General features: G+C 39.0%; 1 protein-coding gene across 2 annotated transcripts in view; it reads right to left on the bottom strand.

Annotated features, from left to right (window-relative positions):
- MED13L (mediator complex subunit 13L) overlaps nt 1-20,797 on the bottom strand; it is a 296,421-nt gene extending 275,624 nt beyond the window's left edge. For both annotated transcript variants that reach the window (XM_082668365.1, XM_082668366.1), the window contains exon 1: nt 20,676-20,797. In XM_082668365.1, the coding sequence (XP_082524491.1) occupies nt 20,676-20,747 (72 nt within the window). In that variant the 5' untranslated portion in view covers nt 20,748-20,797. The remainder of the gene's footprint in view (nt 1-20,675) is intronic.
- Between the last annotated feature and the right edge of the window lie 4,549 nt (nt 20,798-25,346).

Genomic DNA, 25,346 nt, shown 5'->3' with positions numbered 1-25,346 from the left:
ATCAGTAAAATTCCCCATATTAACAAAACAAAACCTGTGATCATATCAACAGAGAAAACATTTAACAAAATTCAACACCTAGAACTTCCCTGGTGGCGCAGTGGTTAAGAATCCGCCTGCCAATGCAGGGGACATGGGTTCAAGCCCTGGACCAGGAAGATACCACATGCCGCGAGCAACTAAACCAGTGCACCACAACTACTGAGCCTGCGCTCTAGAGCCTGTGAGCCACAACTACCGAAACCCGCACGCCTAGAGCCCGTACTCCACAACGAGAAGCCACCGCAATGAGAAGCCCACCGCAACGAAGAGTAGCCCCCGCTCGCCGCAAGCGAGAAAGCGAGAAAGCCCCCGCACAGCAACGAAGGCCAAACACAGCCAAAAATAAATAAATTAATTAATTAATCAAATAAAATTCAACACCTAGTCATGGTAAAAAGACTTAGCAAACTAGGAATTAAAGGGAACTTACTCAGCCTGATTAAGGGTATATTCAAAAACCTACAGCTAATATCACAATTAATGATGAAAAATTGACCACTTTCCACCTAACATCAGGAACAAAGCAAGGATGCACATTCTTAACACACTTCTATTCAGCTTTGTACTGTAGGTCCTAATCAATGCAATAAAGCAAGAAATAAAAGGCATACAGATTGGAAAGGAAGATAACATCATCTTTATTCACAGACATCATCATCATGTACGTTTACAAAAATTAAAGGACTTCAGAAAATCTACTAAAACTAATACAGTTGACCTTCCACAACACAGGTTTGAACTGTGCAGGTCTACTTATATGCACATTTTTTAAAATACTACAGTACTACATGATCCGTGGTTAGTTCAATCTGTGGAGACGGAACTGTGGGTATGTAGGGCTGACTATAAGTTATACTCGGATTTTCAACTGTGGGGAGGGTTGGTTCCCATAACCTCCATATTGTTCAAGGGTCAACTGTAATTGAGTTTAGGGAATTTACATAGTATGTAAGAAAAATATACAAAAGTTAATTATATTCTACATACTAGCAGTGAACAATTTAAAAATAATATTTAAAAGCAATGCCACTTATAAGAGCACTGAAAAACATGAACTACTCAGGGATAAATCTGATAACACATGTTGCAGACCTGTACACCAAAAACTATAAACAATGTTCAGAGAAATTAAAGACTTAAAGAAACGGAGAGCCAGAACATGTTTACGGCTTAGAATACCTAAAATTGTTAACCTATCAATCCTCCGCAAACTGATCTATGGATTCAACAAGATCACAATCAAATCCCTGCAGGTTGTTTTCTTGTTTGTCTTTTATTTTTTTTAACAAATTGACAGGTTGACTCTAAAACTTATATTGAAATGCAAAGTACCCAGGAGAGCAAAAACAATTTTGAAAAAGAACAAAGTGGGAAATTTACCCTGACTTTAAGATGTACTGTAAGATTTCAGTAATCATGACAGTGTGGTAGCGGCAGAAGAGACATGTAGATCAAAGGAACAGAATACAGGGAATTTCCTGGCAGAATTCCCTGGCGGAGTGGTTAGGACTCTGCACTTTCATTACGGAGGGCCCAGGTTTGATCCCTGGTAGAGGAACTAAGATCCCGCAAGCCGCACTACACACACACATTCAATACATTCAATTGATTTTTGACAGTGATAGGAAAAACACAGTCTTTTCAACAAATGATGCAGGAATAACTAGATATCCCACATGCAAAAAGAACTTCAATCCTTACCTCACACCACACAAAAAAAACTCAAAATGGATCACTTAATCACAGACCTAAACCTAATAATGAACACTGTGATACTTCTGGAAGAAATCATAAGAGGAAATCTTTGCTACCCTGGAATAGCAATTAGAACTCATATATAGCTGGCTGGATGTAAAACAGTAGAATCATCTTTTTAAAGTTGAGCAGTACTTTACAAAGTGAAATCTGTATTTCCCACATGATTCAGCAAGGGCACTCCTGGTTGTTTACAGAAATAAAAACATATGCCCCACACAAAAACCAGTACATGAAAGTTCATAATCATTAATAAATGAATGGATAAGCAAACTGTGGTTTACCAATACAAGGGACTACAACTTAGCACTAAAAAGGAATTACCTACTTAAGAAACAATATGAAGCCAGACAGAAGACTATATACTATATGATTCCATTTATAAAATATTCTAGAAAAGGCAAAATGAGTCTACAGTAACAGCAGATCAGTGGTTGCCTGGAGGTGGGAGGTGGTTTCACAGACTACACGTTAGTCAAAACTCATAAAACTGTACTTGCTTAAACTGGGTAACATTTTATTGTATGTAAACTATACCTCAATAAAGATCATCAAAAATTTATGTATTAATGGAAGAATCCATGTAAAAAAAAACTCTCAAAGAAAAAAATCTATTTTTAATATAGCCAAAGTAACCATCTTCTGTATCTCCAAGGTAACTGTGAATCTCTCTTAGAAAGATATTTTCGAAAACATTATTTTCATGCCTAACTACATCAGAACACTGGTTAATGATTTACATTTATTAACCTTAACTAAAAGAGAACCTGTGAAATTTCTGGGAACTGAACTATTTAATGTAGTTCATTAGTGAATTGGGATGATTTCTTACGCAACTGTGATAACAGACTATAAACACAAATTTATATTACTTTCTCAGTATAGCAGACATTGTTGGCTGCCGACCCAAACATGAACGGCTCCTTCCTCCACAGTAACATACACTCTATACTGCTGGGGATAACAATGTGCTCACTTGAAGAACTACATTTCCCAGCCTCCCTGAGGTTAAGCATGGCCAGATGTGTTGTAAGGAACTTCCTAGAAGTTTCCTTTAAAAGGAGGGGTGTGGCCTTCCTACATTTCCTCCGCCTTCTATCTAGAATGCCACCATGATGATTAGAGTTTGAGCAGCCATCTTGGACAATATGCTACTTGTGATAAACTAGAGATGATGGAATAGTAAGAAAGAACGAACCTGGGTCCCTTGATGACTGAGAAGTAACCAAACCAGTTCTGAAATGCTGCCTCCAGCTTGCGTGTATGCAAAAAAGAAATTTCTATCTTGTTTAAGCTATTTGTCTACTTTTTAATATGCACATGATTATGTTACCATAATAAATCATTTCTGATGAGCATTTCAGCAACTGGCTTTTTATTTTTAAAAAACTAAAAGACTTTTAGTGAGGTGATGAATTTTTTTGAGACTATTACCGAGGTTTTTATCTTGCCCCATTCATTGATCAAAATAAACTATCTTAATTTTTCATTTTCCATCTGGTTTTCTCTATTTGGAATAAAGTAGTCTAGGAGAGAAAAATCTGCCTATCTGTGGGAAGAAATTTTAAGCTGCCTTATTACTCCATGAATCTGATGAAACTTTTTAAAAATGTAAACTGTTTTATCACTCCATTAATCTCAGGCAAACCTACATGCTCCAGTGATTTCTACCTTCATGCTTATGCTAAATTATATGGTCTACACTGTTAATTTTTAAAAGGCTCAGAAAAGAAAGAGATCAATAATGTTTGGAATAGTTAGGAGAAGCTCCACAGAAGCTCTAAAGGACTTAGACAAGAAAAGAAAGAAGAGTACACAATACAATGCACTGGTTAAGCGTTCGGGCTCTGAAGTCAGTGACTGGGCTCCATCATTTGCTGGCTGTGTGACCCAGGGCAAGTTACTTTAAACTCTTGCTTCAGTTTTCTTATCTGAAAAATGGGAACAGTAGTATCTACCTCATCAGGATCTTGATGAGAAAATTTATGTAGCTGGCAAACAGTTAAGCAATTACAGGCATTCAGTAAGCACTTTTAGAAAGGGCAAAATCTCTGAGATGAGAATGTGTTTAACATGTAAAGATCTGACTTGAAATAAAGATTCTTGTTAGTGAATGGTTGGAAATTTTACATAGAAAAAGAAAACAAAAGGCTTTTTAGAGATTAAATGCTTTTGAAAAATAAAACTCACAAAATATGTATGCCCGTTTGTATGAAAAGATGCTGATAACCTCATTAGGAATAAAAAACCTGAAAATTTTAATACTGAGATTATTTTTGCTCAGAGTATAAAAAATTAAAATGAGTAAGTTTCACAATAGGCGAGGACAGAAGAATTGGGCATTTATGTGTTGCCCAAAGAAATGTAAACTGACACATCTTTTTAAGGAATTTATGGTTATAACTATCAAAATGCTTAACTGTACTGTTACAGAAAAAAACTGAATCTTAATGTTTCTCACAGTTGATGGTTAAATAAACAATAGTACATCCCATCCTGTGAAACAGGATACAACTGTTTAAAAATAATAATAATAAAAGAGTGAAGTATATCTAAATTTACTGACTTGAAAATATTGAGACTGATTTTATGACTAATATTTTTAAATGCTAAGCAGAAAAAGCATGTTGCAGGAAACGCTGGAGAATTAGCCCCTACCCGTAATTTTTTTAACTACAAATATGTCCATCATCAATATGCATATGCAATATGCATAAACTGTGGTGTAAGAGTGAATTATAATTGTTGGAACATAATATTAAACTAAAATAGCAAGCTGCAGAGGAATATAGTTCATTTATAAAAAGTTCCAAAAACCAAAATTATATATATATGTGTATATATACATACACACACTAAATACTCATGATTAAAACCTTTTTTAAAAAATAGAAGATGATAAACATAAAATCCAGAATAGTTACCTCTGAAAGGAGAGGAAAGAGAATGGAAAGGAAAGATATCATAAGGACTTCACAAATGCTAAAATGTTCTTTTTCTTACTCTGAGTATTAAGTACATGGGTGTTCACTGTATCATGATCGTTTCTACCTTATGTATGATTTATACACACTATTATCTAATGAAAACAATTTTGAAACTGCATTGTATAGGCACACAAACATATTAAAAAAAACAAATTTGGAATGATAAAAATTAAACTACCGGTAGTTACCTCTATATGGGGGAGGGGAACCTTCATGTTTTATGTCAGATCCGCCAATTAACAATACTGGATTGTTAAATTATAAATTATAAAATTAATTAAATTTATAAAGTACTTTTCTCTTAAAAATTATAATTGTGAAAATGGTAACCACATGGAAAATACGTTAGGCATACAGCTGAATAAAGAACTATATTTACCCTGTGATTACATCTACTTACCAAAAAATGTGCACATTAACAGGAAGAGCTGGAATTTATATGATCTAATGGAGTGCCTGGATTATGTGTAATTTTTTTATATGTAGTTTTAATTTCTTGGAAGTTTTATTTCTTGGAAATATTTTGTTTTTCATTAGTATGACCTCACTTGGAGAGAAATTAAAGAAAAATGACAACTGCAAGAAAGCCAACTCTCCACCTTCAGGATAGCCAAGTGAAAAATCTACCCACATGGGAAGGCTGAATGAATTACAGCCAATTGACAATGGATAGCACATGCTGTGCCAGTAAGTGCACTCAAAACAACTGGAGAGGATCCCCACCACAGCAAGGAGATTACATCAAAAGGTTCTGAAGTGCATATGTACATTTTAGCGCTTAACTGAGAACTGGTGCTGCCAAGTAAAAGTGCAGCGGGGTAGGGAAAGCTCCAGAGCACAGGGAGTCCAGGAATGTGCTTAAAAAGGAAAGGGGTATGGAAGGATGGGCAGAGAGGGAGAGAGGAAGGAAAAAGTTTTCCCAATATGCGAGGCAGAAATCTGATACGGCATAACAATTACACTCTCAGTATCTATAAAAATATTGTCCAATCAGAAAGCTAAGTGCTGAGGGAACAGAGAATAGAATGACAGGAATGAAAATTTAAAGGAACCCAAAGTGAGAATGAAGAATAGCACCAAAGATACACACTGTTTTGTGGTCTTTACAAATGTCCTCTCTATTCTATCCACTATGCCAATTCCTAAAAACTGGTAATTTCCACAAAGGCAAGAAGAAAAATAGGGGTAAAAGTCTATTTCATCCTACCAAAAATATCACTAATATGAAATTGATAGAAAGAAAACCTTTAAATAAAAAACTAAGTGAAAATAATTCAAAGATTTACAGAGGGAGAATGTAATCTGCTTTCTGAGCTTACCACTTTTTTTTTTTTTTGGTTTAATTCAACATATTTATTATTACAAGGGAATATACAGTGGAGAGTTGTTGTAACCTCTACTGCATTCCTTATGAGCCGGTAGTCAACTGTTGGTCTCTACATTGTGTTTCTGAGGTTCATCCATGATGTTGTGAGCTTACCACTATTAAAAGCAGAGGCTCTATGGAACAAACGCTGATAGAGCCAATTGCTGTTAGGGCACTCCCCCCTCTATTTTCTTTCTTTCTATCAGAGTTTCTCCATGCCCATTTCTGATAATCAAAAATTCAAGAGCTCTTCCCCTACCAAAATATTCTTGATTCCCACCTACAACCACCACCACTCACAACCCACACCTCTCCACCTACCCCACCAGTCTTGCCTTCTCCTTTCTTCCCCAACTTTTTTTTTTTAATTAAATTTTTTTTGCGGGGGGGGCTGTGTTGGGTCTTCATTTTTGTGCGAGGGCTTTCTCTAGCTGCGGCAAGCGGGGGCCACTCTTCATTGCGGTGCGCGGGCCTCTCACTACGGTGGCCTCTCGTTGTAGAGCAGAGGCTCCGGACACGCAGGCTCAGTAGTTGTGGCTCACGGACCTAGTTGTTCTGCGGCATGTGGGATCTTCCCATACCAGGGTTCGAACCCGTGTCCCCTGCATTGGCAGGCAGATTCTTAACCACTGCGCCACAAGGGAAGCCCCATCTATACATTTTTGGTATGTATTTTTAAAATATAGGACTTTTATTCCTTAATATCATTTTTTTACATCTTTATTGGAATATAATTGCTTTACAATGGTGTGTTAGTTTCTGCTTTATAACATCTTCCCCAACTTTTTAATCCATCCCTCTTTTCTCATAAATCTTATTCTCAATTTAGGAAAAAAATCTTGTTCCCACTGCTTCAAACCTTTTCTGAAAATAGGCAGATTACATAGGCTAATGTTTGTTTTTACTTTCTTTTCACTATCTCTTGTCTTTCTGCCCCCAGCTCTTGTCTGTAGTTAATTTTAAAACTTTTGAGTTCCACAAGGCTTAATTTAACAGCAAGAACCCAGGCTCAGTGAATACTTTCATATATGCCTGTGATCAAAGCGTAGGTCTTCTGCTAACAACTACAGCTCATGGATGTTGCCAACAGTTTTCTTTGTTTTGTATAAACGAGAATGCAAATGCTATAAAACCAAGAATATCTGTTTGCCATTTGATTCCTCTCCTATGACATACAATATTGGTCACCAAGTCCTGTCAAATTCTACCCCCAAAATACTACTTGAACCCATTTCTTTCTCTCTATTCCTACTGGCCCTGCATAATTTCTCAGATCTAGACTATTCTAAGAGTCTTCTCTCTGCCTTTGGTTTCTCCACTATTACAATCAACACTACACAAAGCCCACCTCGGTTTTCTCTCTGAAACATAAATCTGATCAGGTCATTATCCTCCTCAAAAGCCTTCAGGCATTCCCCTGTGCATACAGAATAAACGTCCAGCTTCTTCATGTCATCCAATCTGGCGTCAAACATCACCTTTCAGGCTTGTCTCCTATCTATTAAAGACTAAGCATTAAATAAAAATAAGTTAATTTAATAAAAGAATAATTTCCAAAGATATCTAGAAATATTGTATGACTCATTAATGTATTATTTATGTAATTATTTAGGTAACTGATAGATTTATTCATCTCAACCATATACTATTACCTCCAAACTCAAACTTTTACAAAACAGCTAAATAAAGTTCTATCTACCTAATGTATTAAAACTGGATTGAGCTGTTTCTATTTTCAATTCTAATATTAAAATGTAAGGTAGATCACAAGGATTTTAAATCAATAGCTATTTTCTAAAATGAATGTTAACATATATTGCCAAATTTCTCACAGTTTTCTGGAAACTGTTAAAGTCAGCTCTTAAGAGTTCTTAACAGTGTATCACATCTACCATATGAGAAAGTTTGACAACAAAATCAAAGTTACTGTAGGAGATAAGCACCTACCTTAGTGAATCCCATTTGTTTTCCTTCTAGACTATTCCTTGAGTTTACCATATAAACTACCAAACCAGACTACTCATCCTAACACAGTCATTAGAAAAGTTTCCTAAGAACAAGTAAATACTTCTTTTTCAAATCAAATTTATAAAATTTACTAAAGAAGACAGTTTATTAGCTTACACATATCTAAGTATGGGTTCTCATGAGAATCATTCTGTTTAATTAAATGTTATAGGACCTTGCAGACAGACTCAAGAATAGCACCATCTGTCTGGGTTACAAAGCTCAGTTTCACCATGATATCACCAAACAGCAACAAAATATTATTTTCATACATATCTCAAGTAATTTACAGACAACTAAAGAATTTAGTCATCTGGGATCACGACACTTGATTCAATCCATGCAGATGATTACACTCTGTACACGCTGTATGTAAACCAATATACTTTGAAAAATGTTTTTAGTAACTTAGACTTTAGGATTTATATTTCAGAAGGTAAATATTTATGGTCTTTAGTAGCTATGATGTAGATTTATGCTCTGGTATAAATTCTAAATGTTAGACTGTTCAGGTGTTAAATAAATCTGTACAATTTAAAAGTGCCTATTATTTATTTAGCATAATTATCATTTAAGTAAATTTTCCTAAAATATTTATAGCTCTAGGATTATATTGCCACACTTTCTGACAGGATTTCAATTCCCATTTTTTAATGTGAAAAGTATTTTAAGAAGGGAAGGAATTATAAATAAAATCATCTATGTAACATGAAAACCATTATTGAGAAAAATCTCATTGAATTCAGAAGTAGAAAATAATACTTGCCACTGCAACTCAATCTAAATAATATAGGCATGCCTGCTATAGGTAAAACATCCTCTGCACCTCCCCTAACACTGAATATTAAGGCAGACCATGAGAAATTAAAATCCTAAATACGTATGAATGCTAATCTTCACCTGTGGAAGAAGCTGCTGAAAGAACATGTATGGGACACTGGATGACTTCCTAGGCAGTCTCAAATGAGTAAAGCAATGCTAAGTGGAAAAGGTAAGTACTTTGGTCTCACAGACCAAACCTTCTGTTAAAACCTTAAGAAATTATCTCAATTTATTTATCCCAAGGCTCTTCTTTTTAATTCTTCAGCCTAGCCAAAAATGAACCTCAGGATGATATCTAACATTTGCTAGACAGACACAGACAGGGCACAACTTACAATTCTATTCCTCCTCTTATGATAATTTGCTTTGATCCCCAGAAAGCAAAAATGCCACCTCCCCTTAATCTGTCCCAATATCTAGTCTTACCAATCAATGGGCCACTAAATCTACCTCCACTGAAACCGTACTGAAACAAAGGACACTGAAGCACTAGACAAAGAACCTGGGAGGCAACCGTACAAGCAAGGCTGGAACTCTTGGCACACATGCATAATGTATACATGCCAACAGAGTTGGCGCTTGAACTGCCCACCCCGCAGAGTTGAAAATCCACATGTAACTTTACAGTCAGCCCTCCTTATCCACGAACTCAATCAACTGCAGATCGCATAGTACTGTAGTATTTATTTATTGAAATAAACCCGAGTATAAATGGACCCATGCAGTTCAAACCCATGTTGTTCAAGAGTCAACTGTATATCCAAAAGTAGAGTTCTTCCCAGGATTTTTGCTCATCACCTGTAAGACCCCCATCAGAAGGCACTAAATACTGACTTCAGCAACAAAATTTACAGCACAAAGCAGAACTAAAGAGAGAGAAGAAAAGACACTGACCAAAGAAGTATACTTTAAAATTTATAAAATTTTCTGGGGTGGCTGACTAAACTGTCTCTAAAAGAAATTCCATAGGAAAAGGACCAAAAACATATTACGGACAATGGCATCAATATTTGATTCATTTCAAGGGGGCGTATTTTGAAAAAGGCTTCTCATTTGGGCAGATATGTACCTGTTCTGGTGTGACTAGCTCAAAATCAGTTTCGTAACTGTTAAGTGTACAACCCAAGGAGGTGACATTTGACCTACTTAAAACAACCATTAAAGGAAAATAAAAACAAAAATGGTTAACAGTAACAAGCACATCAAGTAAAATGCACATTTTTTTAGCTAAAAAAAATTTTTAAGTGTTTATTCAGGCTCAAGCTCAGTATCTTTAATCTGTGAATTTAAAAAGCACTCAAGTTACAACTGAGATTGTCCACACTTACTCATTTCTTATATGCTCACATCTTTTATTTCTCACAGGTGTCTTGCTCTTTTCCAGCGCTAACCCCATCACCTGGGTTCCTAATACCATTTCCAGCCAGATCGTTTCATCAATTATCAACTTATGTCTTTCATCTTTCTTTCCATCTCTCCACTGCTGTTGCTACTAATGTATAAACACAAATGAGGCTCTTGCCTTCTGAAAAATTTCCTTCATCTACCTTTCAATCTCTTACCTTCCTCACTCCCACATCACTGCTTGCCTCACATCAACCTCCTTCAACTGAAAAGTGTACCATTCATTCATTCTGCAAGCCACTGTAATCCAGATTCTACCCTCAACAGTCATATGTAATGATTTCAAGTACCAAGCTGCCCAAACAGCAAAATTCCTCATCTTTCACTCCTAACCTCTCCCCTTCAAGGTCCACCACAGTTGTCTTTGAAAATTATGATTATTCTTTTTTTTATTTTTAAGTCAGATAAAGCAAATTATATTGCCCACTGAAAGCACATTAACATATATATTCATGACTTAAATGTCTAGGCTTCATGAGAAGTAATTCTGGATCAAAATCCAATTTGTTTTAAATGAACGAAATTTTTTAAATGATAGGTTACACAGTTCAACAATTCCAATTTGTCTATGTAAGAGAGCAATCCTAGAAAAGCTTTTAAACATATTAGTAAATGTAATACCATTTAACACACTTGTTTTTCCTCAATTCATTTCTCATAATAGTTTCTATATTGTCTTGGATTATCTCCCGCTTTTAGTTTCATATCCCATCTGCTCATTTAAGATTCACGTCTGTCCAGTTTCTGAAATATTTGTCACTTTAGTCATTAGCATTTTGTGTAATATAGCACTGTTTTTTTTAAAGTTCAGAACCGAATTATTTTAGAAAACTGATTATTTTAACATCACCATTTCTTAACCTAAATCAGCCTGCCCACACTTCAAATTTTCCACCTAACAAAAACCAGATTTCAACAAGTTTTTGTACTGTTTTTTAAAAGGAAACCAAGAAGCAAGACCATAAATTAGAAGTGCTCTCCTATATACCACTTCAGGAAATATTCTCAAGGACAGACCCAGAGCTGTCAACTGAGCTTCCAAGGAATATCCTTTGCATTCCCCTCTAGCAATCCATATCCATCCATTCCTTCAAGATCCAGTTTAAAACCCCCCTTCTGAGTTTTTCTGGCTGAGTTACTATGCTGTCTGTCCATGCTGCTTTCCCTCTGCATTTACCATCTACAATCTTAGAAACTAAATAGTATATGTAGGTCTTTATTCTACACATCAGACCCTTAGCCCTTTTGTAAGCCCAAGACTGATTTCAATCATTTCTGATGTATATACATGACTGGAAAATGAATATATATTGTCCTAGATTTCTCAAGCATAACGTACAAAAAAATTAATATCTAAATACTAATTTATTGGTTACACCATCCAGTGTGGTCACCCCCAATTCCCTTTTCACTTCACTGAGGCTCGTTAAGTCCTCATTTACCACACAAAATATCAAGTAGAAAGTTTTTCTCTAGGAGTGAGTGAAAGAGGAAAGAAGGGAAGAGCTAAAGGGCAAAGAAATACAAAATCTTTTCCTGATGACATCACAGAACCTATCACTATTCCCTACGTTTTAAAAAAAGTATATCAGTAAAGAGGAAGCAGCAGAGCAGCGGATACCTTCAGGTAGGGATGGGAAAATTGGCTTCAATCCTTGCTCCAAAACTGCTGTTCTTCCATTGGGAAGGAACCACCCTCACCTCTCAACACCCTCTTCAAGCCTCTCTTTCAGACAGCAATCCTCTCCTAGGCCTTGAAGTGGGCCTAGAGTCTGGGTCATCCTCACCTCACTCCCACTGCCCGCAGCATCTAAGATGGGTTTTAGGGAGTGCCTGCTCTGATTGCCAGCAAACTACTCAGAGGAAAAGTACTCCTAATATTCTAAACTTTCCCATAACGATGCTCCCATAAATAGCATTCGAGTTCTATAACACAAGTAATTACGTACAATACAATAGGCAAACCATCATTTATAGCAACAGAATTAAGGGTCTGTTTTTATGTGAAAGCAAACTTACATACAAATTAACTTTTTCTGATATTCAGAATGCTGAAAACCACCTACATGTAAAATTCTACACTTTGGATAAAAACTTAGAACACTATTCATATTCGACATGACTAAGACAAAAAGTACAGATGGGGGAGGGGCTTTCCTTCCTTCAACAAAGTCTAAACAATATTTTTAGATGTTGCCACATTATTAAATGGAAAATAGAAACTGGTTGGTAGCTGAGGATATATACTTTGTTCAAAACAAAGTAAGGGTTGTGACGTGTGTGAAACTAAAACATGATTTAGTCTTTAAAAAGAAAAAGATATTTATTAAGTACTATTTCTGACATTCCCTGAGACAACTCTCAAAATGTTAATAGAACTGCTATTTAAAGTTCAAAGAGCACTCCAGAGCTGCCAAGGAATTAATAGCTTAAACTACTAAATAAGAGCCACGGTTCAATCTCCAGTCTCAGCCAGTCAGAGCTCAGGGCTGGTACAGCAGAATCACCTAGCTTATTAAAGACACCACACAACTGAGAATCACATAAACAAGTGAAAAGTTGTTAACATCTAAAGATGGCTTATTTACAAAGAAAACACAAGAACAATTTAATCTTCTGCTGCCTCCAAAAAAGCACAAATACAATATAGCTGCCATACTTAAAACAAGTAATTTTGCCATTCCAACTTCCTGGTTAACTGCCTAGGGCTACTCTATAACTTCAGTTGTAATTTGCCAGAAGTCTCTTCCTATTAAAAAACATTATCTAGTCATCCAAAATACTTTTCTTAAAAGATACTCAAAAGGATTTTTCACACCTCCTGACCCCCATATTTCCTTCAAGTTTATAGGAGGAACTGAGGCACAAAACCATTATGCAAGCAACCAGATGTAGTCACTAGTAGAAAAAATAAAAAGTTTGAATACCACTCAACTTTCCCTATTACCGACCAGTTTAGTACCCATTTTACTGAGCTCATGCAAAGTAATCTTATAACTGAAGGTTGAGCAAAAGCCCTCTTATATGGCTTAGAGAATGGAAATGAAGGAATTCTGGATCAAGCCCCGAACAAAATCTCCAACAGGTTCCGAAATCTATAGGTTGCCTACCACATTAGACAAAACCTAAATACTAACTGAATTCCTATTCCTTTGAGGTATAAGCATGTCTCCCTTGATCAGCTGGAATTCTCTTTAATAAAGATTTTCTAGAACTCATCTAAAATATTACCAAGCCACAGTACATACAGCCTAGATAATGTATATTCAGAACACAGAGCTAAACAGCTAAATAAATTTTTAAAATAATAATAAATAACATATTGTGATCAGGACCTAAATGGGCAATGAGAACTCCCTTAGGGAACAAGGTGACGAAGAGAATAGTTTTCCAGTCATTCGTTCATTTAACAGAGTTAATTAGCACTTAACTGTGAAGAGAATGGAAAGATGACTTAGGGTCACAGCCCTACAGAAGCTCATATGATTATCACAGGTAGAGAGAAGGAGGTACACGGAAGGAGCAAGAGTGACAAGTTCTACCTGTGGGAGTCTAGGAAATCTTCACAGAGGAGGTGACATTTGACCTCCTTAAAAGATGAGTAGGATTGTGCCAGACATATACACGTGCAAAAAAACTAGGAGCTGGTTCCTGAGTTGGATAGATGTACCTTCTTCCTCATTTCTCTTTAGGATATTAACATTCAATCATGAGAATTACCAACACAAAATGTTCTGTAACACCAATTATACTTTTGAATACCTTATTACCTCTCAAATTAAGCGCAGATGGACTGTGGAACTATATGAGGAAGCTTTATGTGTCTTATGCAAAAATACTTCCTCAGAAATGTATCAATGATCTTGGGGGGGAGGGGGATCACAGTTTTCATGCAATTTAATACCTTTTAGATGATCAATCTTTAAAATTTCTACTCAATATTATAAAGAATTCTATGCACAATTACATATTTTATTTGAAACAAATCATTTCCTCAAATTTAATTTTAATATCAACTGTCTTAAATATATCCAATTAAAGTAGTGACTTAATACAAATTAAGAATTATTCCAGTAAAGAAATCTAGTGAAGACTGAGAAAAAAAAATTTACCTGCAAATCTGCCTAATTCTCTTTATCTTCCCCTTTTCATTTTTTTAAGTTACAAATCTAAACAATGTAAAATAAAGGTACAAATGAAATTTTCAAATAATCAACTCAGGAGGTTCCTTTAACAGTAATGGAATTTCACTGTACTGGAAAAAGTACAAAATGCAGAAAGCTGTCAACCAGGGCTCTGTGCTATTTCACAGTAGTAGAAATACGGTTTTAATAAGTTTCTACCACAATTCATCTGGAATGAGAAAATAAACACTCAGAAATATACATAATAAACTACAGAGTATGAAAATGCCAGTGACATAAACGTTCTCCCTTGGACACCATTGATTCTTCTAATTCTCACCTAGAAATTAATGGAAAAAACTTAATCTTCCTTGACTAGAATCCAAATGCACTCTAAAAGACATTTTATCAGCTTAAAAAAGGAAAACAACTGTACTCCAACAAACATAACTAAAACATGCTAATATAAATGCAAGTAAAACAGGAGTTCCTAAAAGAAGACTATGATAGCCAATTTATGAGGACAGAATCCAACGATTTCAAAACTTAAGTAACAAAACACTATAGTAGGATGGGGAGCTACCATAACATTTTAAAAGCATTTAAAACTATTTTTGTATCAGCTAAAGCAAAGATAGAAAACTATACTGATGTACATAAGTGACTTTATACTAAACAAAAATTGGGCAAACATATACATTTCATTCATGCAAATGAACGTGAATTTACAATTCCTCATTTATGTTAATATTTACCAAGATTAATGGAAAATCATCTCCCCTATGTAATGAAGTGAATTCCCCCAACAGAACAAAGCTAACACCTTCAAATCTTTCGAATAAACAATGAAAGCTTATACTATAAAAAGAAATTATCTAAACAGGATCAGAAAGTTGTTAAATGATTCAAGTGGGAAGAAAAGTCCGAAATTCCAACACACACTACAAATATTGATTCATTAACTCCAAATCTCTAAGCAAGTCCTATGAAACAAATGTGGGTGCAAATTTTTTTTTTAACTATTCCCACAGCACATTTTTAGGCTATCTACCTAACTACCTCACTTTGCAATGCATTAAATGTAATTTCTCGAAATTACAATGTTTATACAATGACAAAAACAGGAATTCTGGTGGCTACAACACACATTGTTTGTAAAGCAGATTAGCACACAATACATTTTAAATAAGTGACACTAAAAGAAATGTCACAGAAATCTTTTTTCTCCATTTCTAATAAATGGCTGCAGTGCACAGCTCAGTAATAATACCTAATATTCAACCATATTACTAATTCTTAAAAACTTTGTCTAATCTCTCTCACTAGCTAACTTTTCTGTGAAATTAACATATCACCCACTTTCAGAAAAAACAACAAATCAGTACCTTCTACTACTATTTCAGAGGAGGAGATTATTATTTTCTTCTACTGAAAATAAGTCAAACCATTCAGAAAAATATCTAGTCTGCGAATTCCCTGGCAGTCCAGTGGTGAGGACTCTCTGCCAGGGCACGGGTCCGACCCCTGTTCAGGGAACTAAGATCCCACAAGCCAGGCGGCATGGCCAAAAAAAAGAAAAATATCTAGTCTACCTTTGAATCAAACTTTGAGGAACAGTTGAATTAACTGTTCATTAAAAAAAAAAATCCACATAAACAATCTTATTACTATTTACACTGAATTTCACTTCAATTTTAAATAATTTAACAAATATAACTATAGAATACGCTTATCTTTTGCAAATACATGATACAGAGAATACAGTATAAACTGGTGACAGTATCTTTCTTATTACTCTCAAGAGCAGAGGAGACCTTTGAAAGTGTTTGATGAATACAATTAACTCACAATTAACTAGGCTAAATTAGCCAGTGAACAAAAAAGATGAATCAATCCTTCCAAACCTAATTAATATAATCCACTACTATAACTTAATGTTAATTAAAAGAGTGCCTTAAGAGATTTTTTTCTCCAAATACCTAACACAATCATGAAAAAAAAATGCCAAAATATTCCAAAGAAAGTGCTAAACTACATAAGCACCTGGCATAAACTCAACACTCATTGTCCTCAGGCACCGCCCCCCCCCCCCGCCTTTATTCTCACAAAGAAACAGCCCCAACCTAACTTCCTCTCAATGAGCACTTCAAGCAATAACACAGATATTTTGCAGCATATAAGTCTTAGGTACATTATTTTCTCTTTAAAATTATGAACACGTACAAATGGCTCTTTAAAATGGTCCAATAAACTGCTACACTATGCCTTAAATTGCTGTCTATTATGTACTTAAAAATATTTACTAGCAATTGGAGGTTAATATGGCAATTATTACTGGGTAGCTATTATTGCTATTAAAAATATATAAATACTGCAACACCATGCACTACTAACAACTAAACACTGAACAGAAAACATACATTAGCAAATTATAAACATTTTCATTCAACAAAATGAACCGTCATGGAAAAAAGATGCTTTATGTGTAAATACTAAAATTGGAAATTGGGATGAAAAAATACCCTGTATATTTACTGGCACTTGAGAAGATTAATCATTCCTTCTTCCTCATTTTCAATTGATAGTCCTCCCCATCTGGTTCTAACTCAAAAGAATAGATCTCAAAGTTTCTACATTTACAACTATCTTCCTTCTCTGCAAAAACTATAAGAAATCTCTTCAGAAAAAAGGAAGCAGGTCAACAACAGATTACCTTAAAATCTTCAAATATAGAATGAATGGTCCTTAATAGGAATTATGTACTAATGTGTGTTTCAATTGAGGAAGGAAGAATGATACCATCCCCCAACTACCCCATAGTCAGGAAGATGCTAAGCAAATAAAACAACATGAATGTGCAGCACACATAATTAAGAATTAGACTGCTGTTGTGTCAAACAGTATATACTTAAATCTAGTTAAAGGACACAAAATCGCTTTTCTCCACATCACCTCGACTGAGAAACAAAAGTAAAGAAACAAAACTAAAGATGTACTTAACATCTGGAAATTATATCTTTCCACAAGGGTGAGTTGACATACCATAGGGTTCACTCGTACACTTTCCAAAAGGGCAGATTTAACACACTTATCTGAATTATAACTGAGTGAATATATAACAAGAGTCTCCTGGAAATGTGATGGACAGCATGAGAAAACAGTTTTGAGTCACAAAGGCACAGCCAGGCATGCATTTAATGCAGTAGCTACAAATTTCACAACTGTAAGAATAAGAAACACATACAATGACCCATATCATATATACACAATGGCATCTTTCACATGTTAGGAAAAGGGGGCAGGGGGTGACAAAGAATTTAGGAAATGTGATGCCATGCAGCAGAAATATCAGAAAGCAAAATAAGTAAAGGACTGACAAAAACCTTAAGGCATCTGACTGCACAAATCAACTTTTGCTAAGCCATATGAACACCTCAAGGTAACACAAAGTGGGTGGATCATTACTGTGTTACAGAACTTTATAATCTCTAGCTTACATTTCAATCTACATTAATATGAGTATCTAGATAAATTCTCTATAAACAATAGTTTTCTCTGCTCAAAACAACTGCAGGCCAAAAAGAAAAATACATGCCATTATAAAGCACCAAGAGTTCTTATAATACATGCTTTATTTTGAACGGGTAATGATTTTATCTCCTTTGGAATTATTCTATACAATGTACTTCAGGCAACATATTTTTGTTATCCCAGGTTGCTGCTATATCTAATTTACAAGAAAATGCTCAATTTGGAATGAGAAAAATTTACAATATCAGCAGTTCTTTAACCGATTTGTAATTTTTTTAATTAGCACCAATCCACCCTCCACCTAAAAGAGAATGTAGACATTCTATAGTCCTTTAAAAAAAAAAAAATCAACCCATGCCTTTCCGCATTTCAAAGTTGCTACCTAAAGAGCAATTCTGATTAAAAAAAGAAAAAGGTATATTCAAAAATCAATTCCTGGTTTAAAGAGGTTTAGGAGAGAAATACCCAAAGCACAAACCTTTAGTCAGTCATAAAGCACAGAGTCCGCTCCCACAAATTGTTTCTACAAAAGAATCTTAAACATCTTATCTCTATCAACATTATCATCCTTACTTAAGCTTTAAAAGAAAAGAAAAAGAAAAAAGGTAGAAGAAATGATATATACTAAAGACTGGCTACACATGGATTTTTATTTGTCTACAAAATGTACTGTATATAAATTAGCCACATATATACAAGCCATTACCAGTCAGCATGATATATGGTTATTTGGGGGCTCTCTCCTCACTAATATTGGTCTACTTGGTTATTTTAATTCCCTGATAAAGTGTCAACGTGGTCACCAGCCGCCAAACAAAAACCTTTTAAATACCCCTTAATCAATGTTTGCTAATCTATGGAAGTCCCTGAATCTGACTAATACTAAATGATAGACTGAGAGAAGAAAACAGGAGGCAAAATGAGTTTTATTCCCATATATTAAATGATCAAGGGAAAATTATCACAGTACAGAGAGTAAGAATCGCAACTTATAACTGATTTTAAGATTAAATATCCGAAAAAAATGCTAGAAAAAAAAAAGACCTGATCCTAGTACAAAGCACAGATACTATGTCACTCGGTCTTTGTAGGTAAAAATTACATTTTGACTTTTTTTATCTGCATAATGAAATATATTTAATAAAATAAAGCTTCCATTCGAAAAGTTGGCAAGAATTTGTACTTCTCCACTAGTCTCAAAGAAAAAAAAATCTATGCTATCCATAATTAAATGTAACTAATTACAATTTGAACACTAAATTATTTATCCAGTGTAAACAAGGATTAAGAGGAAATAAAGCTCTATCTACAGCAGAGGTTACAGAAAACAATTTCCAAAATGCATGTTCCCCAAAGGCAGTCCCCCCAAAAGGGTACACAACTTAAACTAAGTTGAGTTTTTTCAAGCCTAAATTAAACCGTTCAGCCAATTTTCCAATTATATTCTACGCTTGAAACATAATTGCCCTACATCTGTTTACAAATCTTTGCTCAATATTTAAACAAATTCGTAGTCTCCCGGGCACATAGTTCTACATACAGTAACTCATGCACAAAGCACATATTTAAAGATCACGCACTGCAATTATTAGCCTAAACGCCAGGTTTAACAACGTGAATGTTTTCAGAGCTAGGTAATACGACCCAATAAAAAGCAAAGATGGCATTTACCACCAAATGTCACTGCCACCGCCAGGAAAGAGTTGCTGGAACCCTATACATTTTTAATTTCGATGAACCTAGACGGCGTCGTCGGGTGCCAGGCTTCCAGGAGAACAATTGACACCCTAACTGCTTCAAGATTAAGGCAGGCGATTCAAATCCGAAGGAAAAGTTGTCAATTATCAGAGAGACAGCGCGAGAGAGGCGAAGGCAGATAAAAGCGATGTTATCAAACCGCCCAGCTTGTTGCTTTTGTGTGTGTGTGTGGATTCGTTGTTAGGAGAGAGAAAACAGTTTTTAAAAGACACAGGAGGAGAGAAAGAAGAAAAAGCTTTCTCCACCTTCCGTCGGCTCGGTGCAATGGCTTTACGGCTCTCCAGCGTAGTAAGCCCCGAGAGGCAGACGGCTGTCGATGTTTACAATCCCGGGAGCTTCGGGTGCAAGAGTCCTTTACTGACACAATCGCATTCAATCAACTGTTTTCGGGCGAAATTGCAGGTGTCATTATGGAATTTTTTTAAAATTCAAAAGGCGGGCGGGCGGGCAGCCGATCCGACACAAGGGGGAAAAAGCTGCTTATCGCAGGCGCGGGCATCACAAGGCAAAGCCTTCCACATTTAGGGAAGAAAAGGGGGGGAAATGGGAGGGGAAGGGGAGTGCGATTGCAACAGAGGGTGGGCGTTCGAAGTGCGACCCAGAATCCGCAGCTTTGAGACTTCCACATGCAAATTCCACGCCGAGCGCCGCGCTCACAAATGATTTTTAAAGAGCCAAATAAACACTGGAAGGGATCCAAGGCGAGGGAGAGACGATCCAAAAGGGGGAGAATCGGCGAGAGGCGAACGGCGGGGAGAGGCGAGGGAGGGGCGAAGTCCCGGCGGCGGGAGGAGAAAGTTGGTCGGCGGCGGAGGTCGGCGGCAGAGGTCGGGGACCCCCCCCCCGACACAACCCCCTCCCCGCAGCCCGACTACTCACCAGCGAGAAGAGGTTGGAGTGACAATCCTCCAGGCTCGCCCCGTTCGCCACCCAGTTCGCTGCCGCAGTCATGATCCTCCGCGAGCCCGGCCGCCAGAGCGGGGCATGTCGGAGCGAGGCGTCCGAGGCGAGGCCGGGCCGGGCGGCGGCGCCTCGCCGGGGAGCGCGGGGCGGCCGGGCCGCCGCCGCCGCCGGTGGAGGGCGCGAGGGCCGGCGGGCGGGCGGGAGGCGCCGCGGCGACGCCGCGCTGGGGGCGGCGGGCCCGGGCCGGCGGGGGGGTCCGCGGCGACCGCGCGGCTCCTTCCTGCTCGGGCGGCGGCGGCGGCTCCCGCGGCTCCGGCGGCGGCGGGGGGCGCTGTCCGCGCGGCCCGGCGCCCTCCCCGCCTCTCAGGGCCGCCGCTGCCTCCCGGGCCGGCGCTGCGGGCCGGCCGCCGCCTCCGCCTTCCCTGTTCCTCAGCCGCCGCCGCCGCCGCCTTGTTTATCTCCAGCCACCGACTCCCCCTCGGCCCCCGCCGGCGCGTGAGGGGAGGCGAGCCCGAGTCGCCGCCGCCGCCTCGGAGCCGCCGCCGCCGCGGAGCGCGAACTCGCGAAGGGGGGGGTGCGGACGAAGCCAGCGGGCGACCCCGGCAGCCGAGCGACGTCCCCTCCTTCCTCTTCCTCCCCCACCCCCCCCTCCTCCCCAGTCAGCCTCGCTTCTCCTCCCTCCCGGGGCTCGCTCGCTCTGACAGCAATGGCGGCCGCCGACCGCGGCTCGGCCCGCCATTGGCTGGCGCTGCGTCACGTGACGGGCGCCGGCCGCGCGGGGGGGTGGCGGAGGGGGCGGGGGAGGGGTCGGAGCGGCGGCCGCGGCGGCTCGCGGGCGGCGCTGCTGAGCCGAGTGGGGCCGGATTCTCCGGCCGAGAGAGGGAGGGAGACGGAGACCGAGACGGAGAGGGAGAGAAAGAAGTGCAGGCGACGCGGCTCTGGGGCGGGCGCGCGGGCAGCGGCCGGGCCGGCGGCCTCGCGCCCCGCCCCCTCGGGTGCTTAGACCTCCGCTGGGCGCGACTGCGAGCCCCGGGAATGCCCGTGGAGGTGGCTGCGGAGGACTCGGGGCCCCTTGCCTGTGCCCCGGACCGCCCCGGCCGGCTGCGTGGCAAGGGCTCGCCGTGGGCCAAGCAGAAGATCCAAGTGTTTCGGGGGTGTCTCCTCGAGGTCTCACTCCGTCCTCCGCGTTTTGCAGATGAGAAAACTGAAGCACAAAGAGATTAAGTCACTTGCCCGAGGTTGCACAGCTGGGAAGAGGAGGGGGTGGGATTCGAACCCCTGCACCCAGGCACAGCGCAGCTAAGGTCTTGCGTTAAGGTTTATAAGCCTCACCCAGGGAGCGCTAACTGTGAATACAGAAATGCCTTTCGAGCCCTTACTCCTAGGCACTGTGTGTATGCATTCATTCTTTGCATAAATGCTTCCTGATCTCTTGCTTTGTGCCAGAATATGTATATATTTTTTAAACTACCAGACACTGTACTAGGTCTGGTTGGGAGCAGACCTTCCCTCCTGGCTCCATTCAGTCAATAACCAACATTTCTTGAGCATACAGCATGGGAGTCTGGAGGAATGCCAGTATAAGGAGGCTCTTCCCCAGCCCTCAAGGCCTGTGCTCCCTGCAAAGGTGGGGAGGAGATAACTTCATTAATAAGCCCCCAAACGTGGAAAAGCCATGCAGATTGGATTTAAAAAAGGAAGAATGGGAAAACAGCAGAAAGATGGAGTGTAATAAAAGGAAAGAAGTCTTAGACATGCGAATTGAGCTTTGGAACTACCGCAAATAACTGTTAAAGCAAAACCCAGGAGCAGCATGTAGTATTACCATGGCTGACACTAGGTTATAACCCACCGACACTGTTAAAACGAATGTACCTACATTATTTCACATAGTCCTCAGAACAGTCACATAAAGAAGATACTGTTATTATCCTTAGACTACAAGTCAAGGCTCAGAAGTGCAGTGACACCTCCAAGCTCTCCAGTTAGTGAGTGGCTCAAACCCAGGTCTGTGTGGCTCCAGAGCCCAAACCTGAATCCAGAAGGCTCTGTGAGCAGAGGCCTGGAGATGACTTTGGCACCCCCCGTTGTGTTACCTTGACCACCATGGTTCAACTCTCTGACCCTCATTTCTCAATCTGTCAAAAAGGGGTCCCAGTTGCTGACCCACTGACCTCAGGCCAATTTTGTGCATTTCTATTAAGATTTGTTGATGAAAATGTTTAGGAAAAAAAAGTCAAACCACTTTATCAACATGCATGGTGTTACTTCGGCCTGAGCAATCAGACAGTGTGATGGTCCATCATATCCAGGTGTGTTTATATCCCAGGATATCATCTTACACACCTGGTCACCAAATTCTCATTCTTCAGTAAGGTTTTTAAAAGTCTCCCAAAGCAACCTAATATTAGAAAAATGAGAACAGTACATGGACAGTTTACAGAGTAGGAAAGACATATGGCTTTCAAATATATAAAAAGATGTTCAACCTCACTTGTTGCAATGGACAGAATGTTGGTGTCCCCCTAAAATTAATATGCTGTAACTTTCCCACTGTGATGGTATTTGGAGATAGAGCCTTTGGCAGGTAATTAGGTCACAAGGGTATAGCCCTCATGATTGGATTAGTGCCCTTGTATGAAGAGACAGGAAAGATTTCCAGCCTTCAAACACTCTCCCTCCTTCCCTCCTAACCTCCCTCCATCTCTCTCTCCCCACCTTGCCCCACCCACCAACCCCCCTGCCCTGTGAAGACAGAACCGGGAAAAGGGTTCTTACCAGGAACCATATTGGCTGACACCTTGATCTTAGACTTCCCAGCCTCCAGAACTGTGAGGAGTAGATTTCTCCTGTTTAAGCCACCCAGTCTATGGTAACTTGTTACAGCAGCCCAACAAGCAGACTAAGACACTCATCATAAGAAAAACAGCTATTAAAACCATAATAAGGGACTTCCTTGATGGTCCAGTCATTAAGACTCTGAGCTTCCACTGCAGGGGGCGTGGGTTCCATCCCTGGTCGGGGAACTAAGATCCCGCATGCCCTGTGGTGCAGCCAAAAAACAAAAAAAAAGCATAATAAGTATTGACAATATTTTAAAAGCTTAGGCAACTGTGAAGAGAAGCAGAACTCTCACTGTCAGTGGGAATATAAATTAGCACCACAGCTTTGGGTGTCAATTTGGAAAAGATCAAAATTTATAATGGACATTCCCTTTGACCGAGCAATTCTACTTGTAGGAGGTTATCCTACAGAGATACTTGCACAGATGTATAAAGACCTGTAGTGCAAGGATGTGAACTATAGTACTGCTTGTAGAAATCAACTTACATGCCCATTATTTGGGGAGTAGTTAACAGTATAATTTAATCCCATGCAGCCATTAAAAATAATGAGTTAGCACTATGTGTACTGACAGTGCTAACTATCATTAGCACAAAAAGGGATTATTAATTGACATATCCATGGAAGGTTGCACCAGAGACAATGGTAATATCAGTTGCCTCTGGGGATAGAGAGTCACAGTGGGAAGAGAAATTACTTTTCACTGTACTGTTTACATTTTTTTAGCCAAATATATATATTACCTATTCAATACAATAAGTTATAAACAACACAAATCAATCAATAAAATTGAAAACAGAATAATCAATCAAATAAAAAAGCAAATAAACAATGCAAAAGGGGATAAAAACTTCATCTGGGGAGATTTGCTTGACTGTCAAAGCCAAGGCCCCAGAGTAGAAGAGAAAAGTTCAGAAGTGCAGTGTGCAATTGCCCTGGCAACATAAGTACAGAATGAGGACCCAAGGGAACCAGGTTCTAGTCTCAGATGTGCCACTGAGCGGCCCTGTTATCTTAGACAAGCCTCCCGACTGCTCTGGGCCTCAGTTTCCTCCTGTGTGAAAAGGCAACATGGGTGATCCTCCATGCTAGCTCATTTCTAGCAAAGAAACCCTTGACTCTGCACTGTGGAGATGACTGATAAATATCTGCAGAGTCTTTAATAGAGAAAGCAATGGGAGGTGATGGAGAGCCTCAGGAGATAAGATCAAAACCAAACCAAACCCATACTGGTGACTAGGAAGCAGCAAGACATCAGGTACTTCTGAGTCCAGTTCCCCATGTGGGGGGCTCATCAGAAGCATCCTTGTTCATGACCAAGTTTCCCCATTAGTGAAAACGCCTAACTGCCCAGGCAGGAAATAGACGTGCCCCTATGCACAAGTCTCAGGTCATATTCTGAGAATGACAGTTTAGTTCCCTTTCATGGTTACCAAATGTAATGGCAGAGAGAAGATGGAAGCAAAAATATAACCAGAGGAGGAACCACCCTACTAGAAAGACCACAGGAAGTCGCCACAGCTGCAGGGTGGGAGTATTTTGTAGGAGTTAAGAATACAGCTTCAGAGTAAGACAGATCTGGGTTCCAATCTCTGCTCTGTGGTGCACTAGCTGTGCAGCCTTGAGCAGGTCACTTAAGCCCCGTGACCCCCATTTCTTCCGGTGGGTGGACCTCCCAGAGTGACAGCACAGGGCGAGGTCTTAGGACAGTGCACATCCCCATCGGCAGTGATCAATAAATTATAACAAGCACAGTCACTTGTCCATCCTCGTACAATGGAAAGTGGCACCCAGTCACATCAC

Source organism: Grampus griseus (assembly GCF_964374135.1).
Source record: "Grampus griseus genome assembly, chromosome: 12".
NCBI classification, from domain to species: domain Eukaryota; kingdom Metazoa; phylum Chordata; class Mammalia; order Artiodactyla; family Delphinidae; genus Grampus; species Grampus griseus.
The sequence above is the reverse complement of the archived record's forward strand: the minus strand, read 5'-3'. Positions and strand labels throughout refer to the sequence as shown.